The sequence below is a fragment of the Thunnus albacares genome, chromosome 23 (assembly GCF_914725855.1).
Source record: "Thunnus albacares chromosome 23, fThuAlb1.1, whole genome shotgun sequence".
NCBI classification, from domain to species: Eukaryota; Metazoa; Chordata; class Actinopteri; order Scombriformes; family Scombridae; genus Thunnus; species Thunnus albacares.
The window spans coordinates 2,718,324-2,737,710 of NC_058128.1; the positions used below are offsets into that span (position 1 = coordinate 2,718,324).

At 38.3% G+C, this 19,387-nt stretch overlaps 1 protein-coding gene across 2 annotated transcripts in view; it reads left to right on the forward strand.

Annotated features, from left to right (window-relative positions):
* Positions 1–19,387, forward strand: part of LOC122975245 (NACHT, LRR and PYD domains-containing protein 14-like) — a 36,268-nt gene that overhangs the window by 13,728 nt on the left and 3,153 nt on the right. For both annotated transcript variants that reach the window (XM_044343590.1, XM_044343591.1), the window contains exons 5-11: positions 2,258–2,443; positions 3,840–4,013; positions 4,679–4,846; positions 8,269–8,445; positions 11,801–11,995; positions 12,683–12,853; positions 18,607–18,777. In XM_044343590.1, the coding sequence (XP_044199525.1) occupies positions 2,258–2,443; positions 3,840–4,013; positions 4,679–4,846; positions 8,269–8,445; positions 11,801–11,995; positions 12,683–12,853; positions 18,607–18,777 (1,242 nt within the window). The remainder of the gene's footprint in view (positions 1–2,257; positions 2,444–3,839; positions 4,014–4,678; positions 4,847–8,268; positions 8,446–11,800; positions 11,996–12,682; positions 12,854–18,606; positions 18,778–19,387) is intronic.

A 19,387-nucleotide genomic window follows, 5' to 3' on the forward strand; every position in this document is an offset into this window, starting at 1 on the left:
CCAGCTCAATCCTGTTGTAACTAAGATATCCGCTGAAAAAAAAAATTCCATGGACAAATTTAGCTGCTACGTCCGCAAACTTCACAGACATTTTTAAGCTAGTAGCTCCGTGTCACCGACTCACCGGCACAGCTGATGGAGGATGCCGGAGTGGAAGCTGAGATAAACTCAACTGAAGGGAAAATGATTCAGTTTTACTGTTTATGGGGGAGCCGGTTAACGATAACGAGTGGAGAAGGGTTCGGGATTTTCAGTGTGTGTGTGTAACTCGTCCCACAGTCTCAGAGTTCAATCCACTCGGTAAAGGGTCCGTTTTGTTTTCCCCACAACCCCTAATCAGTTCAGTTCAATCCAGTTTCACAAACATAAAAGGAGGAAAACTCAAAACTCCGTTCCGGGTTTTCACCGCAGATCCCCACAAAACAAAATAACCCAAAGACACTAGCAAAGCAACACAACACATAAACGGTCTACAGTTCTAATGAATGGCGGAGTGATATTTTTATTAATTCAACTTCAATATCACATACAGATAACATAAATGGAGTAATATAACATAAATATAGAACAAACAAATATACAACGCCAGGGATTACAGATAAATATGAAATGAAAATGGTGCAGTAGAAAATAAAGATATAAAAAATAAATGTACACATTACAATTATATTAGTTCATTAAATTTGGATTCTGTTTCTTCTTTAAATGAACAAAGAGGGTTTAACTTTTAACACTTTACATTAATGTATATAAAACTTGGCCAGCAATATGATAAGAGTGATGAGGCATTATTCATTTGAGCAAGTTGATGAAATTTACATCACACGGACCCTCACGGACGCAGAAACTATCATTTCAGCTTCAGTGTGCTGTCATGCTGATTTGAGCACGTTCTAAATGTCTAGTTGACCAATCAGATTGCTTGGTCAGAACTACCTGTTGTATAATGTCAGTTATACAACAATATCTAAAGTTTGCTAACATTAACCAACATTAGTCTCCGTAAACTACTGGTCATACGAGACAAAACCCCTGAGTGTGTTGAACCGAGCAATGGTGCCTTTTATTTTTCATGAATTCAGCTTTTTATTTTAAAGAGGGAAGTCATGTTACACAGTCTTGTTTTTAAGTCTTTCTTATATTCTGTTAGTCACAGAAAGAAACTCTCAGGTGTTTTCTCTCTTGTTGGTGTAGAGAAGAGTAGTAGCAGGAAATGCACAGAGGTCTGATGAATATATAAGAGCAGAATGATAGAATTCAGACTGTTTAAAGAGATCTTATACACATTAAAGGTCAATGTTATATTTTAATGCTGATACCCTGATAACATCTTTCTGATGACATCATGATGAAAATAATTCAACCTTATTGGTTTGTTAAATGTGTTTTGTGCTGAATCAGTTTTTCAGATTCTCAGAAAAGAATGTTGACAACTAAACATCATGCAGTCGTCTGTCCTGCACATCTAAATATTGAATTACATTAATATTTGACATGTACAGGTCTAATATTGTCAAGCCATTTTTTTCATTTGTGTTTGTCAACTGTCACTAAATTTTGCTGCTTATGGATGTGAACCTGACAACAGCAGGTAGCAATGAGAGATGATCTTTCTCAACTGTAACTGTTCCATGAGTTGAACTGAGTAAAAATATCCTGCAGTCAAATTAAAAACTAAAAATAGTGGACAGTAAAAATGTTTTTCTTATCAAGATGCCTCATGCTGACTTTGTGGAGACAGACATGGGATCAGATCACACAGACAGACTGAGCACATTATGGAAGTCTCAATGTAACTCCATTTTCTCTCCCTTCATCTGCAAGGTTAAAGCAAAACAAAGATTAAAAGTCTGCAGGTATGAGAGAGAGTGATGACAATTTTTGTTTCATCCAAGCACAGTGAGATACGATTAGCTGAACTAGGAGTGCTCTGGTAGCCTACTGGTTAAGATACATGTCATATAATCACAATATCAGTGGTTTGATTCAGGTGGCTGACCTTTGTTGCATGTCATTCCCTGTTTCTCTCTCTCTCCTCTTGTTTCCTTTTATCTCTCAACTGTCGCTTTACATTAAAGGAATAAAATGCCTCAGAAAAAAAAAAATATTTTAAAAAAGATGAGCTGAATCACTGATGTGAAGAGCAAATGTTAATCAAAATAGGGAATGTCAAACTGTTTTGTCATCAAATGCAGGAAGTAAATATAAAGTGTCCTCTTTCATGATAACATATGTTGTAATATATGTGTCATTACAGACTTTATGGCTGTGAACTCTCAGAGACTCACTTTGAAGTTGTGGCCTCAGCTCTGAAGTCCAACCCCTCCCATCTGAGAGAGCTTGACCTGAGTGCAAACTTCCTGAATAGAGATCCGACTGGTTCAAGATTTGAGCTTCTATCTGCTGGACTGGAGAGTCCAAACTGTAGACTGGAGACTCTGAGGTCAGTTCACTGGCTGTAGCTTTGGCAGTTTTTTATGTATTCAATTCAAATCCTTCACTGAAGTTCACATGTTTGGTTAATACATTTTTGGGATTTCCTTGAGCACAAATCTGTAGAATTTAAATTGAATTTAGAATTTAAATGTAAAAATGATTTCCAAAGTTTAAACTAATATGAGTCTTCAGCAGTCTGAGTTACACATATCAAGTAAGTATTTTTATGTTTCTTCAGTGTTTCCTTGCTGAGCTACAGTGGAGGGACCATAACTCAAAGAGGGAATTTTGAACTAAATAGTCTGTAACTTTGAGTCAGACAAATCAAGTGGGAGTCTACCAAACTGTCAAAGCCTCATATCAGCTTCAGCTGAACTTATGAACTAATTTCCTACAGTGTAGCTGTGTTAGGAAGAGACCACTTCACAGTCAGTATGGACAGGAGGAATCATTACTGCCACCAATAACATGTTTTAATTACACAAACCTACTAAACTACCAAATACAGGAAGAAGGAGGTCATGTAATAAATAATGAACAGGTTTAGTTCAACATGTCTGATTTCATATTGATCCTCTAATTTCAGACTTGAATGAGTTCAGCAGCATTTTATGAATCGATTTTATGAATGAACTCATGGAAGTCAACTCAATAAATATTATTATTGTTATTATTGTTATTATTATTATTAGTAGTAGTAGTAGTAGTAGTAGTAGTATTGTTATTGTTATTATTATTATTATTGTCATTTTTATCACAATAAAGGGAGTTAATCTATGGAACAACCAAGAGATGAAAACATGTAGAACATTAAGTAAGTTTAAACAAATCTTTAAAAATAACATATTGAACAGATATAGAATGGATGAACAAAGAGGTGGTCTGGAATAATATGATTTGGTACAGAGTGTCTTTTTGACTTGTGTTGTTTTTGTTTGTTGTTATTGGTTCTATGCAAGTTATCTTTATTCTCTTGTGTTGTTTTGAATGTTTTTTAGCTTTGATTTGATTGATAAATTATAAAAAGGGGTAGGACTAGAAAAGTTTCATTGAATGGTTATTATTTGTGTTGCTTACTGAAAGTTTGCTGTTATTTTTATTTCTTTTGTTTTGCTGCCTATATATTTTATTTTGCTATTTTAACATGTTCAAACTAAAAAATTATCTAATCTAATGAATCAGTGTTGACATGAATATGTGTCTGAATGTTGTGGTGACATTTGGATGATGTCTGTAGAAGGCTGACATCATGATGATCCACAATAACACAAAGTTACTCTGCTCATTTTAGAGAAAAGCTGATTGATGAGGACATAGTAATGTTGAACTACACATTTAAAACCTGAACACATCTGATTGGATTATAAATAGATTTTAATCTAAATCATTTATTCTTTATTCAGATTGTGGCTCTGCAGGTTGTCAGAGACCAGCTGTGCTTCTCTGGTCTCAGCTTTGAAGTCCAACCCCTCCCATCTGAGAGATCTTGATCTAAGAGGAAACGACCTGAAAGACGCAGGATTAAAACTACTGTGTGATTTTCTGGAGAGTCCAGACTGTAGACTGGAGACTCTGAGGTCAGTTCACTGACTGTCTGTTACTATTGTTGATCTTAATGTTTAACAACTGAACCTAATTCATGAACATACATAACTTACATCCATGAAGTTCATTTTCTTTTTTCCATATTTTCATTTTTTTACTGTACAAAGTTTAGTCTGTAGTTATAAAAGATGACTGATTCTTAAAGAAAGTGTAGAAAATGTCCACTGTTAGTTGTTAAAGTAAATGAATGTTTATAACTTTTGGTAAAGAGTCACATCTGTATACAGAAGATCCTCTCAACTAATATCTGTTTTAAATTGATCAAGTTTACTTGCTGAAAGAGAAATATTTCTTTATTATATTATTTAATGTTTTTTACACAATAATGTCTGATCATTGACATTTATTTCTTAGAACACACACACACACACACACACACACACACACTGATCTAAATGCAGGTGTTTAAAGTATTTTTTATGAATCAGTGTTGACATGAATATGTGTCTGAATGTTGTGGTGACATTTGGATGATGTCTGTAGAAGGCTGACATCATGATGATCCACAATAACACAATTTTTTAGTGAAAAGCTCATTGATGAGGACATAGTAATGTTGAACTACACCTTTAAAACCTGAACACATCTGATTGGATTATAAATGGATTTTAATCTACATCATTTATTCTTTATTCAGATTGAGTTCCTGCAGGTTGTCAGAGATCAGCTGTGCTTCTCTGGTCTCAGCTCTGAAGTCCAACCCCTCCCATCTGAGACATCTGGATCTGTCTGGAAACGACGTGTGTGACGTGAAGCAGCTGTGTGATTTTCTGGAGAGTCCACACTGTAGACTGGAGTCTCTGGGGTCAGACACCATTTTTTACTTCTCTGCTGAGATCAATATGATGTGACAGTTGTGGTGACACTAAACTGCAGACATAAAGCTGATATTATGCTGATCCACACTGAGGATCTATTTTCTTCTTCAGTGGTTTAGTCCATTGACTGTCAGAACAATGTTGAGCTGCACATTTAAAACCTTCATATAACAAGAAAAATCTACACTGGATAATTCACTCTGAACCTCTGAAACTCTTGATTTTTACATTAAATTTCACCTTCACTTCAGGGCTGGGCGATATGACTAAATCAATATCAGGATTATTTCAAACTTTTACCTCGATTATGATTAATGAACAATTATTTATTTCATATGCTTTTTTTTTTTTACACTGCCCTCATAGTTCTCTGACAAGGTCTGTTCTGTAAACATGCTGAACTACTGGGATATTTTTTTCCAATGAAACATATGTTAACTTTGTATTTTTTAATTAATTTTTGAAACACACACAGATAAACTATTTATGGTTATTTATTGAATATTTCAAACAGTTGAAATCAAAGCACACATCACTTGAAATGGAGATGTCTTGTGAAAAAGGTCACATTTTAGTTCTAAAGTAAAAAGCAAGTTCCCTAAAAAAAAAAAAGTAGAAAATAATAACTTGCATCTCTTGCAAACAAAATAAATTATTTTAAATAACGCCATGTGTGAAAATGTTAATGCAACACCGCTGATTAAGCTTCTTTGCTTATGATGAAGACGTAGACAGCTCTGTGCTCTCTGGGGTACTTTCCCTGTGGACTGCAGCTGCTGACTCCATCATCTCTGTTCTGACTTCTTCCTGAATGGTGGGAACATGGTGTGCAGAAGTGTATGCTTCCAGTAGCTCTTCTGTGATGGGTTCTGAGAACTTCTCCTTAAGGTACTCAAGGATGCAGGTTTTGATTGTTTTAGTCAGCTCCATGTCATCTTCCTCCTCAGCCAGCACTCATGAATGGAGGATGTGTAGGACAGAGTTCACAAATGAAATGGTCACATACTCTTCTCCTGACAGGACATCTGTGAACTCCATCAATGGGGAGAGAGCTTTGTTGACAGCCTCTAAGACATCCAGGTCAGCCCAAGATGGAACAAGTTGCCTTGATTTCTCATCATCAGCGAGGATCTGTGTGATGGCTTTCTTTTGCTCAAGGATCCTTGCACTCATCATTTGCATTGATCCCCATCTGGTGGCACATGCAGTTTTCAACTTGTGTTGTGGCAGGTTCAGCTCTTGTTGTGCCTTCACAAGCGCCTTCTTCTTTTTCCAACTATAGGAAAAAGCACTGACAATCTTTTTGCAAACCCTCATTTCCTGCTGCACATGTTGATCTTCCATTGCATTTTCTGAAATACACACACATGAAAAGATGAATTATTATTTTATTGAGGGTTTGACTTATACCTAAAGACTTAACAAACTTGCAAAATAATAGATGAGGAGAAATCTCTTAATTCAAAGCTACTTAATTAATAATAGATTAATAACAGACTTCTAGAGTAATTTTTATTTCTACTTTAATGATGACTCATTGTAGCGTTGTTTTACATTGTAATGTGAAGTTAACATTGTAATATGAAGCACATTGTAACATTGCTATATGAATAGTTAATTATTATTGTTACAGTATTTATTTAAAGTGAACTAAAAGATAGCTCTAGCTCAACTGTAGCATAGTGTCTGATCAGCTGATGTGTTGCCTATCGATTGCCAGGTGCAACCTGTGTCCAAAACATTGCTCCCGTGTCCGTCCATTGAGCTGTGTAGCTTTGACGACGTTAGTGCTGTTGTCTGTCGTAATGGTCATGAGGTTCTCTTCCATGAGGTCCCATGCAGACAGCATATTTCTCAGGCCCTGTGCAATCATTTCTGATGTGTCATCATCTGCAAAATATGCCGTCTTCAGGCATCTGTTGTGCAGGTTACATTCATCGTCAATGTAGTGCGACGTAAGGCTCAAGTATGGCTCCATCCTTGTACTTGACCAGAGATCAGACGTTCCTACAAAGTACTGAACAGATTTGAGTTCAGCAGCTACCTTTTCACGACATGTTTTGTACATGTTGGGCACCGCTGTTTGGGAAAAATATTTTTGCGATGGCACAGTGTATCTTTTGTCGAGGGTTTTAACAAGATGTTTAAACCCACTATGTTCCACAGTGGCTACGGGATCCATATCCTTCATGACGTAATATGCAATAGCATCAGTTATTTCTTTCCATCTTCTTGAATCCTTTGCATAATGTGCGGCATTTGTAAATGCTTGTGTTAGCATCAGCTGCTTTGTGGAAGCACTTTAGCGTTTGTCAGTCTCTCTCTTTTTTTGAGCCATGAACTCTTCATATTGGGTAATGTGGTTGTGTTCCAAGTGATTTAACAGATTGGTGGTGTTACCTTTGGTCACTGAAATTGTTTTTCCAAAGTGTTTACATTTGACTTATTTTTGCTCTTTGTCGTCTTCACTGAAGCTGAAATGTGTCCAAACCACGGACACGGTATTCTTTTTAGTCATAAGCTGCTCAGGTTGAGGCCTATTTGTTGGCTCAGTGTTAGTGCTTGTGTCATCCATGGTGCCAGTTTGCTTTGAGTGAACTCGCACTAACGTTAGTTGAACGGGGCGGAGGCACATGACTGAACACAACATAGTATTGTTTTAAAGGGACAGTTCATGAACGCACGCATTGGGGAAATTATTAACCGACTTAACCAACATGAGAAAGATTAAGTCAGTGAGAGGGTCTTAATGTCGGTCTTGATACATTTTCGGTTAATTGCCCAGTCCTACTTCACTTTAAATTTGGTTCTTTAAATTTAAACCAAAAATCTCAATCAGACAGCAACAAATATAATATCCAGTATTTACTTGTTCCAACACTATTATGAAGCTGTGCAGTGTTTATATTAACAGAAATATTTAAACACAAGATGCTGTGATTTTTTTCATGGCGACGTCATTCCATTAAATGTAAATAATGTCGATATGTTGAACATCATTTTCCTCCTATTTTCCCAACATCCATCCTGACATATTTGATATCATTATAAATGTTGGGATCTTGAGTAGAATCTGAAATATTCATGTGGATTTTTAACTTGTGTTTGGCTGCGCAACATGAGTTTGTATAGATGGAGTCACTGGTGGAGCTGCAGAGTTTAAGAGGTGAAGTCACTACGTCTTTATTGAAGTAGCAGCATGTTGTCATTAATATTAATGAGAGCTCTTTTTCACTGTTTGTATTTGAAAGTCTTTAACCTGCATCCTGTTGGGTTCAGCTGGTTGGAGTTTCCATTTTCTAAACTTCTACATTCTAAACCTTCTTCAGCTCTGAACAGATTATGAAACTTTGCATGAGTCAAACATGAACTTTGTTTTCTAAAGTGACGTCATTTATTCTTTATTCAGATTGAGTGGCTGCAGTTTGTCAGAGATCAGCTGTGCTTCTCTGGTCTCAGCTCTGAAGTCCAACCTCTCATCCCATCTGAGATATCTGGATGTAAGAGGAAATAACCTGAAGGATTTGGACATGAAACAGCTGTCTGATCTTAAGGAGAGTCCACACTGTAGACTGGAGAATCTGAGGTCAGTTCACTGACTGTAGAAACTGTAGAAAATGTCCACTGTTAGTTGTTAAAGTAAATTAATGTTCATAATTTTTGGTAAAGAGTCATATCTGTATACAGAAGATCCTCTCAACTAATATCTGTTTTAAATTGATCAAGTTTACTTGCTGAAGGAGAAATATTTCTTTATTAGATTATTTAATGTGTTTAATGAATAATGTCTGAACATTGATATTTATTTTTTAGAACACACACACACATACAGGGACACAGAGAGATCAATGCAGGTGTTTAAAGTATTTTTTATAAATCAGTGTTGACATGAATATGTGTCTGAATGTTGTGGTGACATTTGGATGATATCTGTAGAAGGCTGACATCACAGCCAGCAGGACAGGGGGGCACTGGGGGGCAATGCCTGTCCAATTGGGATTTTGTGCCCCACCCAAACTTCAGATTCATGGAAACTTCCTGTCTTACTGTACGTGACTGAAGTTAGGCTACATCGCACACGCACTGTCACAACGCAGTTTCATGTAGCTAACATCTAGATGAAAGTTGGAAACTGTGGCTAAGTAGTTATGTTTGAGCCACTTTTTAACAAAAACTCGTCCAGAGGATGAAGCATGTTGGGACCAGGCCGTGCCTTAAAGTGAAGTCACAGCAGGATGGTTGTGAGACATTTGTTGGCTTTAAAGTAGGGCTGTTCGATTATGGCAAATATCATACTCACGATTATTTTGGTCAATATTGAGATCACAAGTATTTAACACAATTTCATTTTGACTCATGGAACAGAAACGCTTCCATTTTATTAAATGTAGCAGTCAACACTGACTCTGAGTGTCTCACGGAGACCCCATGTTTTATTTTTTTTATTTCTGTTGCATTTAGTGAAGCGTAATCTGCACAGACAGCTGTTTAAATCACAGAAATATGCGGCTGTATATGTGTTTTAGGCATGCACGATATTGGATTTTTTACCGATATCCAATATTTTCCATCTCATTTTTGCCGATGCCGATATATGTGCACATTTTATCCACCTGGCTGAGGAGACTATTACACCTGCAATCATAGATTGTACTAATGATCAAGAAAGACAATATATGAAGGAAGAACTTATGAAGACTGGAGTTCAGGAGCTCAGCATTAAAACACATGAACCTGCCAAGTGGGAGGAGCAGTAGTTTTCTTTGAGTTTATCAGACAGACAGGAGTAATGTGCAGGATTTAATCTTTGGTCCACAGTCCGAAGCAGAAGGTGGCGGTAATGCACCTCATACGCTGGTTGCCAATAGCTGTTATAAACCAAAAAGAAGAAGAAAAAGAAAACGTTTTTTCCAACAGAGTGGTACATCCTGTCAGCCGAGGTGTTTCCTATCTCTGCAGCCGAACACAGCAGCTCCTCTGCGGACTGTTTCATCCTGACGGTCCCGGTGTTTCCTCCGCAGGCTCCACTTCACTCAGCTGCCCGACAGACCCGCTGCTTCTTCCCACTTTAACCTGAATAACAAACCGGGGCTCGGTGCTCCGGTTGGATCCAGACGGAGAGCCGGGGCTAGCTGGGAGACTAGCGGAGCGTTAGCCGCAGTATGACCGGAGGGAAGCACAGCCAGCTAGCCTCCGCTAGCCTCCCAGCTAACGTTACCTCCGGTTTCACTACAGGCAGATTCACTCGCTACAGTGGGCGAGGAAATAAAACCAATGAATCAATAAGTACAAACACTGTTGATTTCTTCCCGTGGAGCCGACATGCAAACTATTTAGGTTCAGTAAATCCCAGCTGTCAGTCAGCCTGGTGAAGGCAGGTTAGTCTGTGGACAGAGACGCTCAACGCCTGTCGGAGGCGTTTAAGGAGGAGCGAAAGCGCACCGCTGTAAAGGAAAGAGGTTTGCTGGATTTATAACACAAGACAAAACGAGAGCATCACTGTGAAATGACAATAATAATCAATTATCGTTTTATCTCCATTATCTTGTTTTCATAATCGTTGGAAGCCAAAAAAATAAAATTCGATTAATCGCACATTCCTACTCTAAAGGACCCTTCAGTCACCAAATACGGTGTAACAACAGATCCAGATGCGCATCAGATCATCCATGTTGACTGGACACCTGAACAACTTGACGTTTTTGTCTTTTGAAAGAGAACTAACTGAGACTTGTGATTACAAAGACATAATCAACTTTTCCAACTCAAAGCCCAGAAGACTCGGCCTTGTGTAGGAATAGTAGCCGCAGGTAAGCCAGTGTTATTTATCCTGGCCCGCCGTGGCATGTTAGGATTGTGGTTTCTGTGAGGAAGTTCTGAACTGTAACATATTCATTGTTCAATTTGTTTCAAGTGTTATGCAGTGTTGGTTTGGTTATTACAGTGGAAACCGCCTGTATTGATCACAGTTACAGTGATCAATCGCTTATATGGATCACAAAGCTTGAGACTGAATCATTCTTATACAAATGTTGTTTAAATAGTTTGCTTATACTAATCAAGTACAGTGTTCATTTTGGGTCTTTTCATACATGAAAACATATGGAAAAAATTGTACAACTACAGTAATTCTATTTTTTTTTATTTTACTCCCATGAAACATGTTTGATATGTTCCTGGCGGCTGCGGCACCATTACTGCCTCGTGGTAACCCGTCTGCTTCCAGCTGGTGACCTGAGGCTGCTGCTGCTTAAACATTGAAATCATGACGTGAAAAAGAAAATCATTTTCTCTCAATGAAAAACGTTGTTTCCTCGAAGCTCATGACAAACTGCCAAAAACCAGCCAACGAGATGCAGCAGCGACACAACAACCAGCGTTTAAACAGCTGTACTGTATTTTGAAACAGTCAGTAAAATTCATTAAATAGAGAAGCTGCTCGTTTCATTACTTTATATTCATGTAATAAATATACAAATGTCAATTAGATGGTATTCTGCATGAGAAATAAAGAAAAAATGTTTAAAAATCAGTTATAATAATCATCTGTTGATAGTGATCAATTTGATCCAGACAGATGTGATCAATATAAGCAGTTTCCACTTTATTGTGTTATTTCTTCTTTTATGTATAGAAAGCCATTCATCTGACTCATTTACGTTAAACTACCAAAAAAAAAGAAAGAAATGTCTGATCTATGAGCATGTAAAAAGGAGTGCCCACCGGTGACGACCTTGTGCCCCCCTGCTGATAATTGTCTGGCGCCGCTCTGGCTGATATTATGATGATCCACAATAACACAATGACAAAGTTACTCTGCTCATTTTAGTGAAAAGCTCATTGATGAGGACATAGTAATGTTGAACTACACATTTAAAACCTGAACACATCTGATTGGATTATAAATGGATTTTAATCTACATCATTTATTCTTTATTCAGATTGACTGACTGCAGTTTGTCAGAGATCAGCTGTGCTTCTCTGGTCTCAGCTCTGAAGTCCAACCTCTCCCATCTGAGAAAGCTGGATCTTTCTGAAGAATTCATGTCAAGCTCAAGAATGAAGTTTCCGGAATCAGACGTGAAGCTACTGTGTGATTTTCTGGAGAGTCCAGACTGTAGACTGGAGATTCTGAGGTCAGTTCACTGACTGTCTGTTACCATTGTTGATCTTAATGTTTAACTACTGAACCTAATTTATGTACATACATAACTTACATCCATGAAGTTCATTTTCTTTTTTCCATATTTTCATTTTTTTACTGTACAAAGTTTAGTCTGTAGTTATAAAAGATGACTGATTCTTAAAGAAACTGTAGAAAATGTCCACTGTTAGTTGTTAAAGTAAATTAATGCTTATAACTTTTGGTAAAGAGTCACATCTGTATACAGAAGATCCTCTCAACTAATATCTGTTTTAAATTGATCAAGTTTACTTCCTGAAGGAGAAATATTTCTTTATTATATTATTTAATGTTTTTTACACAATAATGTCTGATAATTAATATTGATCCTTCACAATAATCTCTCTCTCTCACACACACACACACACACAATGATCTAAATGCAGGTGTTTCAAGTATTTTTTATGAATCAGTGTTGACATGAATATGTGTCTGAATGTTGTGGTGACATTTGGATGATGTCTGTAGAAGGCTGACATCATGATGATCCACAATAACACAATGACAAAGTTACTCTGCTCATTTTAGTGAAAAGCTCATTGATGAGGACATAGTAATGTTGAACTACACATTTAAAACCTGAACACATCTGATTGGATTATAAATGGATTTTAATCTACATCATTTATTCTTTATTCAGATTGTGTTATTGCAGGTTGTCAGAGATCAGCTGTGCTTCTCTGGTCTCAGCTCTGAAGTCCAACCCCTCATCCCATCTGAGACATCTGGATCTGTCTTTCAACGACGTGTGTGACGTGAAGCAGCTGTGTGATTTTCTGGAGAGTCCACACTGTAGACTGGAGTATCTGGAGTAAGACACCATTTTTTACTTCTGTGCTGAGATTAATATGATGTGACAGTTGTGGTGACACTAAACTGCAGACATAAAGCTGATATTATGCTGATCCACACTGAGGATCTATTTTCTTCTTCAGTGGTTTAGTCCATTGACTGTCAGAACAATGTTGAGCTGCACATTTAAAACCTTCATATAACAAGAAAAATCTACACTGGATAATTCACTCTGAACCTCTGAAACTCTGTTTTTATCTTTTCTAGTTGACAGTTTTTAACCTGCATCCTGTTGGGTTCAGCTGTTTGGAGTTTCCATCTTCTAAACTTTAGGACAAAAAAATAGATTTTCAGATCAATTTCGATTCTTATTTGAATGATCAATAATTGATTATTGAAATCCAGAGATGGATCTTTGCATTTGTGTCTTTACTCAGTAAACATGTACATGTGCTCTGTGTTGTGTGTGTGCAGTGGTTACTTGTTGTAAATGGTTCAGTTAGAGCAGCATGATGTGTAAAATGTCCACTTTGTTTAAATCGAGTTATTACAACGTGCACAAAAATCTTATTTTAAGTGTAAAAGTAACGTAGATGCTAGCTGCTATATTAGCTGCCTTGAGTCACCACAGTCCTGTAAACCGTGACGTGAATAGTTTCAGTCTGTGGACCCGCCGCAGTTTACGGGACTGTGGTGACTCAGGATGGTCAGCTGACTCTGGCTGTCTCGTAGGGGATCTAGAGATCACATCTACAAGAGGAACAGACTGAAAAAAGACTCCACACACTGATCTGAGCTCTGGGTTTGTGTTTGTTAACGAGATATTATCTCTGACTACGAGATGTGAAAGCGTGGAAGTGGACTGAACAGTGTGCAGATTCTACTGTATTCAGTCTGTCTCTACCTGCCGGGGAGCTAACGCCAGCCAGCAGCTGTCTGCAGGTATCACACTGATGTCAACACAAATACAAACAGTGCAGATGAACTAATGAGCAGACTTTCAGTTTCTGCTGTATGTGCTCAAAGTGATAAAGTTGAAACAGCAGGTACTGACAGTCCATGTGTTGCATTATGGGATAGCATTTATGTGTTTTAAATGTACATAATGATGAAGCTCTTGCAAGTGATGCAGGTCTTTTATTATTCTTGCTCAACTGTTTTGCACATGTAGACCTAAAACATATAAATGTGTCGTGTTTTAGTCTTTTGACATTTTTACTTGTGTTTGGCTGAACAACATGAGTTTGTATAGACGGTAGGGCTGCTCGATTATGGCAAAAATCATAATCACGATTATTTAACACAATTACTTTTTGACTCTCATTTTTGCCAATGCTGATATATATGCACATATTTTTTTCCACCTGGCTGAGGAGGCTATTACACCTGCAATCATAGATTGTACTAATGATCAAGAAAGACAATATATGAAGGAAGAACTTATGAAGACTGGAGTTCAGGAGCTCAGCATTAAAACACATGAACCTGCCAAGTGGGAGGACCAGTAGTTTTCTTTGAGTTTATCAGACAGACAGGAGTAATGTGCAGGATTTAATCTTTGGTCCACAGTCCGAAGCAGAAGGTGGCGGTAATGCACCTCATACGCTGGTTGCCAATAGCTGTTATAAACCAAAAAGAAAACGTTTTTTCAAACAGAGTGGTACATCCTGTCAGCTGAGGTGTTTCCTATCTCTGCAGCCGAACACAGCAGCTCCTCTGCGGACTGTTTCATCCTGACGGTCCCGGTGTTTCCTCCGCAGGCTCCACTTCACTCAGCTGCCCGACAGACCCGCTGCTTCTTCCCACTTTAACCTGAATAACAAACCGGGGCTCGGTGCTCCGGTTGGATCCAGACGGAGAGCCGGGGCTAGCTGGGAGACTAGCGGAGCGTTAGCCGCAGTATGACCGGAGGGAAGCACAGCCAGCTAGCCTCCGCTAGCCTCCCAGCTAACGTTACCTCCGGTTTCACTACAGGCAGATTCACTCGCTACAGTGGGCGAGGAAATAAAACCAATGAATCAATAAGTACAAACACTGTTGATTTCTTCCTGTGGAGCCGACATGCAAACTATTTAGGTTCAGTAAATCCCAGCTGTCAGTCAGCCTGGTGAAGGCAGGTTAGTCTGTGGACAGAGACGCTCAACGCCTGTCGGAGGCGTTTAAGGAGGAGCGAGAGCGCACCGCTGTAAAGGAAAGAGGTTTGCTGGATTTATAACAAGACAAAACGAGAGCATCACTGCGAAATGACAATAATAATCAATTATCGTTTTATCTCCATTATCTTGTTTTCATAATCGTTGGAAGCCAAAAAAATAAAATTCGATTAATCGCACATTCCTACTCTAAAGGACCCTTCAGTCACCAAATACGGTGTAACAACAGATCCAGATGCGCATCAGATCATCCATAATAAACAATAATCGTTTTATCTCCATTATCTTGTTTTCATAATCGTTGGAAGCCAAAATCGTAATCGGAAGTTAAATTTGATTAATCACACAGCCCTAGATCAAGTTTATTTGTTGAACAAGAAATATTTCTTTATTATATTATTTAATGTGTTTTAATGACTAATGTCTGATCATTGATATTGATCCTTCAGAACACACACACACACTGATCTAAATGCAGGTGTTTAAAGTATTTTTTATGAATCAGTGTTGACATGAATATGTGTCTGAATGTTGTGGTGACATTTGGATGATGTCTGTAGAAGGCTGACATCATGATGATCCACAATAACACAATGACAAAGTTACTCTGCTCATTTTAGTGAAAAGCTCATTGATGAGGACATAGTAATGTTGAACTACACATTTAAAACCTGAACACATCTGATTGGATTATAAATGGATTTTAATCTACATCATTTATTCTTTATTCAGATTGACTGACTGCAGTTTGTCAGAGATCAGTTGTGCTTCTCTGGTCTCAGCTCTGAAGTCCAACCCCTCATCCCATCTGAGACATCTGTATCTGTCTGGAAACGACATGTGTGACGTGAAGCAGCTGTGTGATTTTCTGGAGAGTCCACACTGTAGACTGGAGCATCTGGGGTCAGACACCATTTTTTACTTCTGTGCTGAGATTAATATGATGTGACAGTTGTGGTGACACTAAACTGTAGACATAAAGCTGATATTATGCTGATCCACACTGAGGATCTATTTTCTTCTTCAGTGGTTTAGTCCATTGACTGTCAGAACAATGTTGAGCTGCACATTTAAAACCTTCATATAACAAGAAAAATCTACACTGGATAATTCACTCTGAACCTCTGAAACTCTGTTTTTATCTTTTCTAGTTGACAGTTTTTAACCTGCATCCTGTTGGGTTCAGCTGTTTGGAGTTTCCATCTTCTAAACTTTAGGACAAAAAAATAGATTTTCAGATTAATTGCGATTCTTATTTGAATGATCAATAATTGATTATTGAAATCCAGAGATGGATCTTTGCATTTGTGTCTTTACTCAGTAAACATGTACATGTGCTCTGTGTTGTGTGTGTGCAGTGGTTACTTGTTGTAAATGGTTCAGTTAGAGCAGCATGATGTTTAAAATGTCCACTTTGTTTAAATCCAGTTATTACAACGTGCACAAAAATCTTATTTTAAGTGTAAAAGTAACGTAGATGCTAGCTGCTATATTAGCTGCCTTGAGTCACCACAGTCCTGTAAACCGTGACGTGAATAGTTTCAGTCTGTGGACCCGCCGCAGTTTACGGGACTGTGGTGACTCAGGATGGTCAGCTGACTCTGGCTGTCTCGTAGGGGATCTAGAGATCACATCTACAAGAGGAACAGACTGAAAAAAGACTCCACACACTGATCTGAGCTCTGGGTTTGTGTTTGTTAACGAGATATTATCTCTGACTACGAGATGTGAAAGCGTGGAAGTGGATTGAACAGTGTGCAGATTCTACTGTATTCAGTCTGTCTCTACCTGCCGGGGAGCTAACGCCAGCCAGCAGCTGTCTGCAGGTATCACACTGATGTCAACACAAATACAAACAGTGCAGATGAACTAATGAGCAGACTTTCAGTTTCTGCTGTATGTGCTCAAAGTGATAAAGTTGAAACAGCAGGTACTGACAGTCCATGTGTTGCATTATGGGATAGCATTTATGTGTTTTAAATGTACATAATGATGAAGCTCTTGCAAGTGATGCAGGTCTTTTATTATTCTTGCTCAACTGTTTTGCACATGTAGACCTAAAACATATAAATGTGTCGTGTTTTAGTCTTTTTGACATTTTTACTTGTGTTTGGCTGAACAACATGAGTTTGTATAGACGGTAGGGCTGCTCGATTATGGCAAAAATCATAAACACGATTATTTAACACAATTACTTTTTGACTCTCATTTTTGCCAATGCTGATATATATGCACATATTTTTTTCCACCTGGCTGAGGAGACTATTACACCTGCAATCATAGATTGTACTAATGATCAAGAAAGACAATATATGAAGGAAGAACTTATGAAGACTGGAGTTCAGGAGCTCAGCATTAAAACACATGAACCTGCCAAGTGGGAGGACCAGTAGTTTTCTTTGAGTTTATCAGACAGACAGACAGGAGTAATGTGCAGGATTTAATCTTTGGTCCACAGTCCGAAGCAGAAGGTGGCGGTAATGCACCTCATACGCTGGTTACCAATAGCTGTTATAAACCAAAAAGAAAACGTTTTTTTCCAAACAGAGTGGTACATCCTGTCAGCCGAGGTGTTTCCTATCTCTGCAGCCGAACACAGCAGCTCCTCTGCGGACTGTTTCATCCTGACGGTCCCGGTGTTTCCTCCGCAGGCTCCACTTCACTCAGCTGCCCGACAGACCCGCTGCTTCTTCCCACTTTAACCTGAATAACAAACTGGGTCTCGGTGCTCCGGTTGGATCCAGACGGAGAGCCGGGGCTAGCTGGGAGGCTAGCGGAGCGTTAGCCGCAGCATGACCGGAGGGAAGCACAGCCAGCTAGCCTCCGCTAGCCTCCCAGCTAACGTTACCTCCGGTTTCACTACAGGCAGATTCACTCGCTACAGTGGGCGAGGAAATAAAAGCAATGAATCAATAAGTACAAACACTGTTGATTTCTTCCCGTGGAGCCGACATGCAAACTATTTAGGTTCAGTAAATCCCAGCTGTCAGTCAGCCTGGTGAAGGCAGGTTAGTCTGTGGACAGAGACGCTCAACGCCTGTCGGAGGCGTTTAAGGAGGAGCGAAAGCGCACCGCTGTAAAGGAAAGAGGTTTGCTGGATTTATAACACAAGACAAAACGAGAGCATCACTGCGAAATGACAATAATAAACAATAATCGTTTTATCTCCATTATCTTGTTTTCATAATCGTTGGAAGCCAAAATCGTAATCGGAAGTTAAATTTGATCAATCACACAGCCCTAGATCAAGTTTATTTGTTGAAGGAGAAATATTTCTTTATTATATTATTTAATGTGTTTTAATGAATAATGTCTGATCATTGATATTGATCCTTCAGAACACACACACACTGATCTAAATGCAGGTGTTTAAAGTATTTTTTATGAATCAGTGTTGACATGAATATGTGTCTGAATGTTGTGGTGACATTTGGATGATGTCTGTAGAAGGCTGACATCATGATGATCCACAATAACACAATGACAAAGTTACTCTGCTCATTTTAGTGAAAAACTCATTGATGAGGACATAGTAATGTTGAACTACACATTTAAAACCTGAACACATCTGATTGGATTATAAATGGATTTTAATTTACATCATTTATTCTTTATTCAGATTGAGGTACTGCAGTTTGTCAGAGATCAGCTGTGCTTCTCTGGTCTCAGCTCTGAAGTCCAACCCCTCATCCCATCTGACACATCTGTATCTGTCTGGAAACGACGTGTGTGACGTGAAGCAGCTGTGTGATTTTCTGGAGAGTCCACACTGTAGACTGGAGGATCTGAGGTCAGACACCATTTTTTACTTCTGTGCTGAGATTAATATGATGTGACAGTTGTGGTGACACTAAACTGCAGACATAAAGCTGATATTATGCTGATCCACACTGAGGATCTATTTTCTTCTTCAGTGGTTTAGTCCTTTGACTGTCAGAACAATGTTGAGCTGCACATTTAAAACCTTCATATAACAAGAAAAATCTACACTGGATAATTCACTCTGAACCTCTGAAACTCTGTTTTTATCTTTTCTAGTTGACAGTTTTTAACCTGCATCCTGTTGGGTTCAGCTGTTTGGAGTTTCCATCTTCTAAACTTTAGGACAAAAAAATAGATTTTCAGATCAATTTCGATTCTTATTTGAATGATCAATAATTGATTATTGAAATCCAGAGATGGATCTTTGCATTTGTGTCTTTACTCAGTAAACATGTACATGTGCTCTGTGTTGTGTGTGTGCAGTGGTTACTTGTTGTAAATGGTTCAGTTAGAGCAGCATGATGTGTAAAATGTCCACTTTGTTTAAATCGAGTTATTACAACGTGCACAAAAATCTTATTTTAAGTGTAAAAGTAACGTAGATGCTAGCTGCTATATTAGCTGCCTTGAGTCACCAC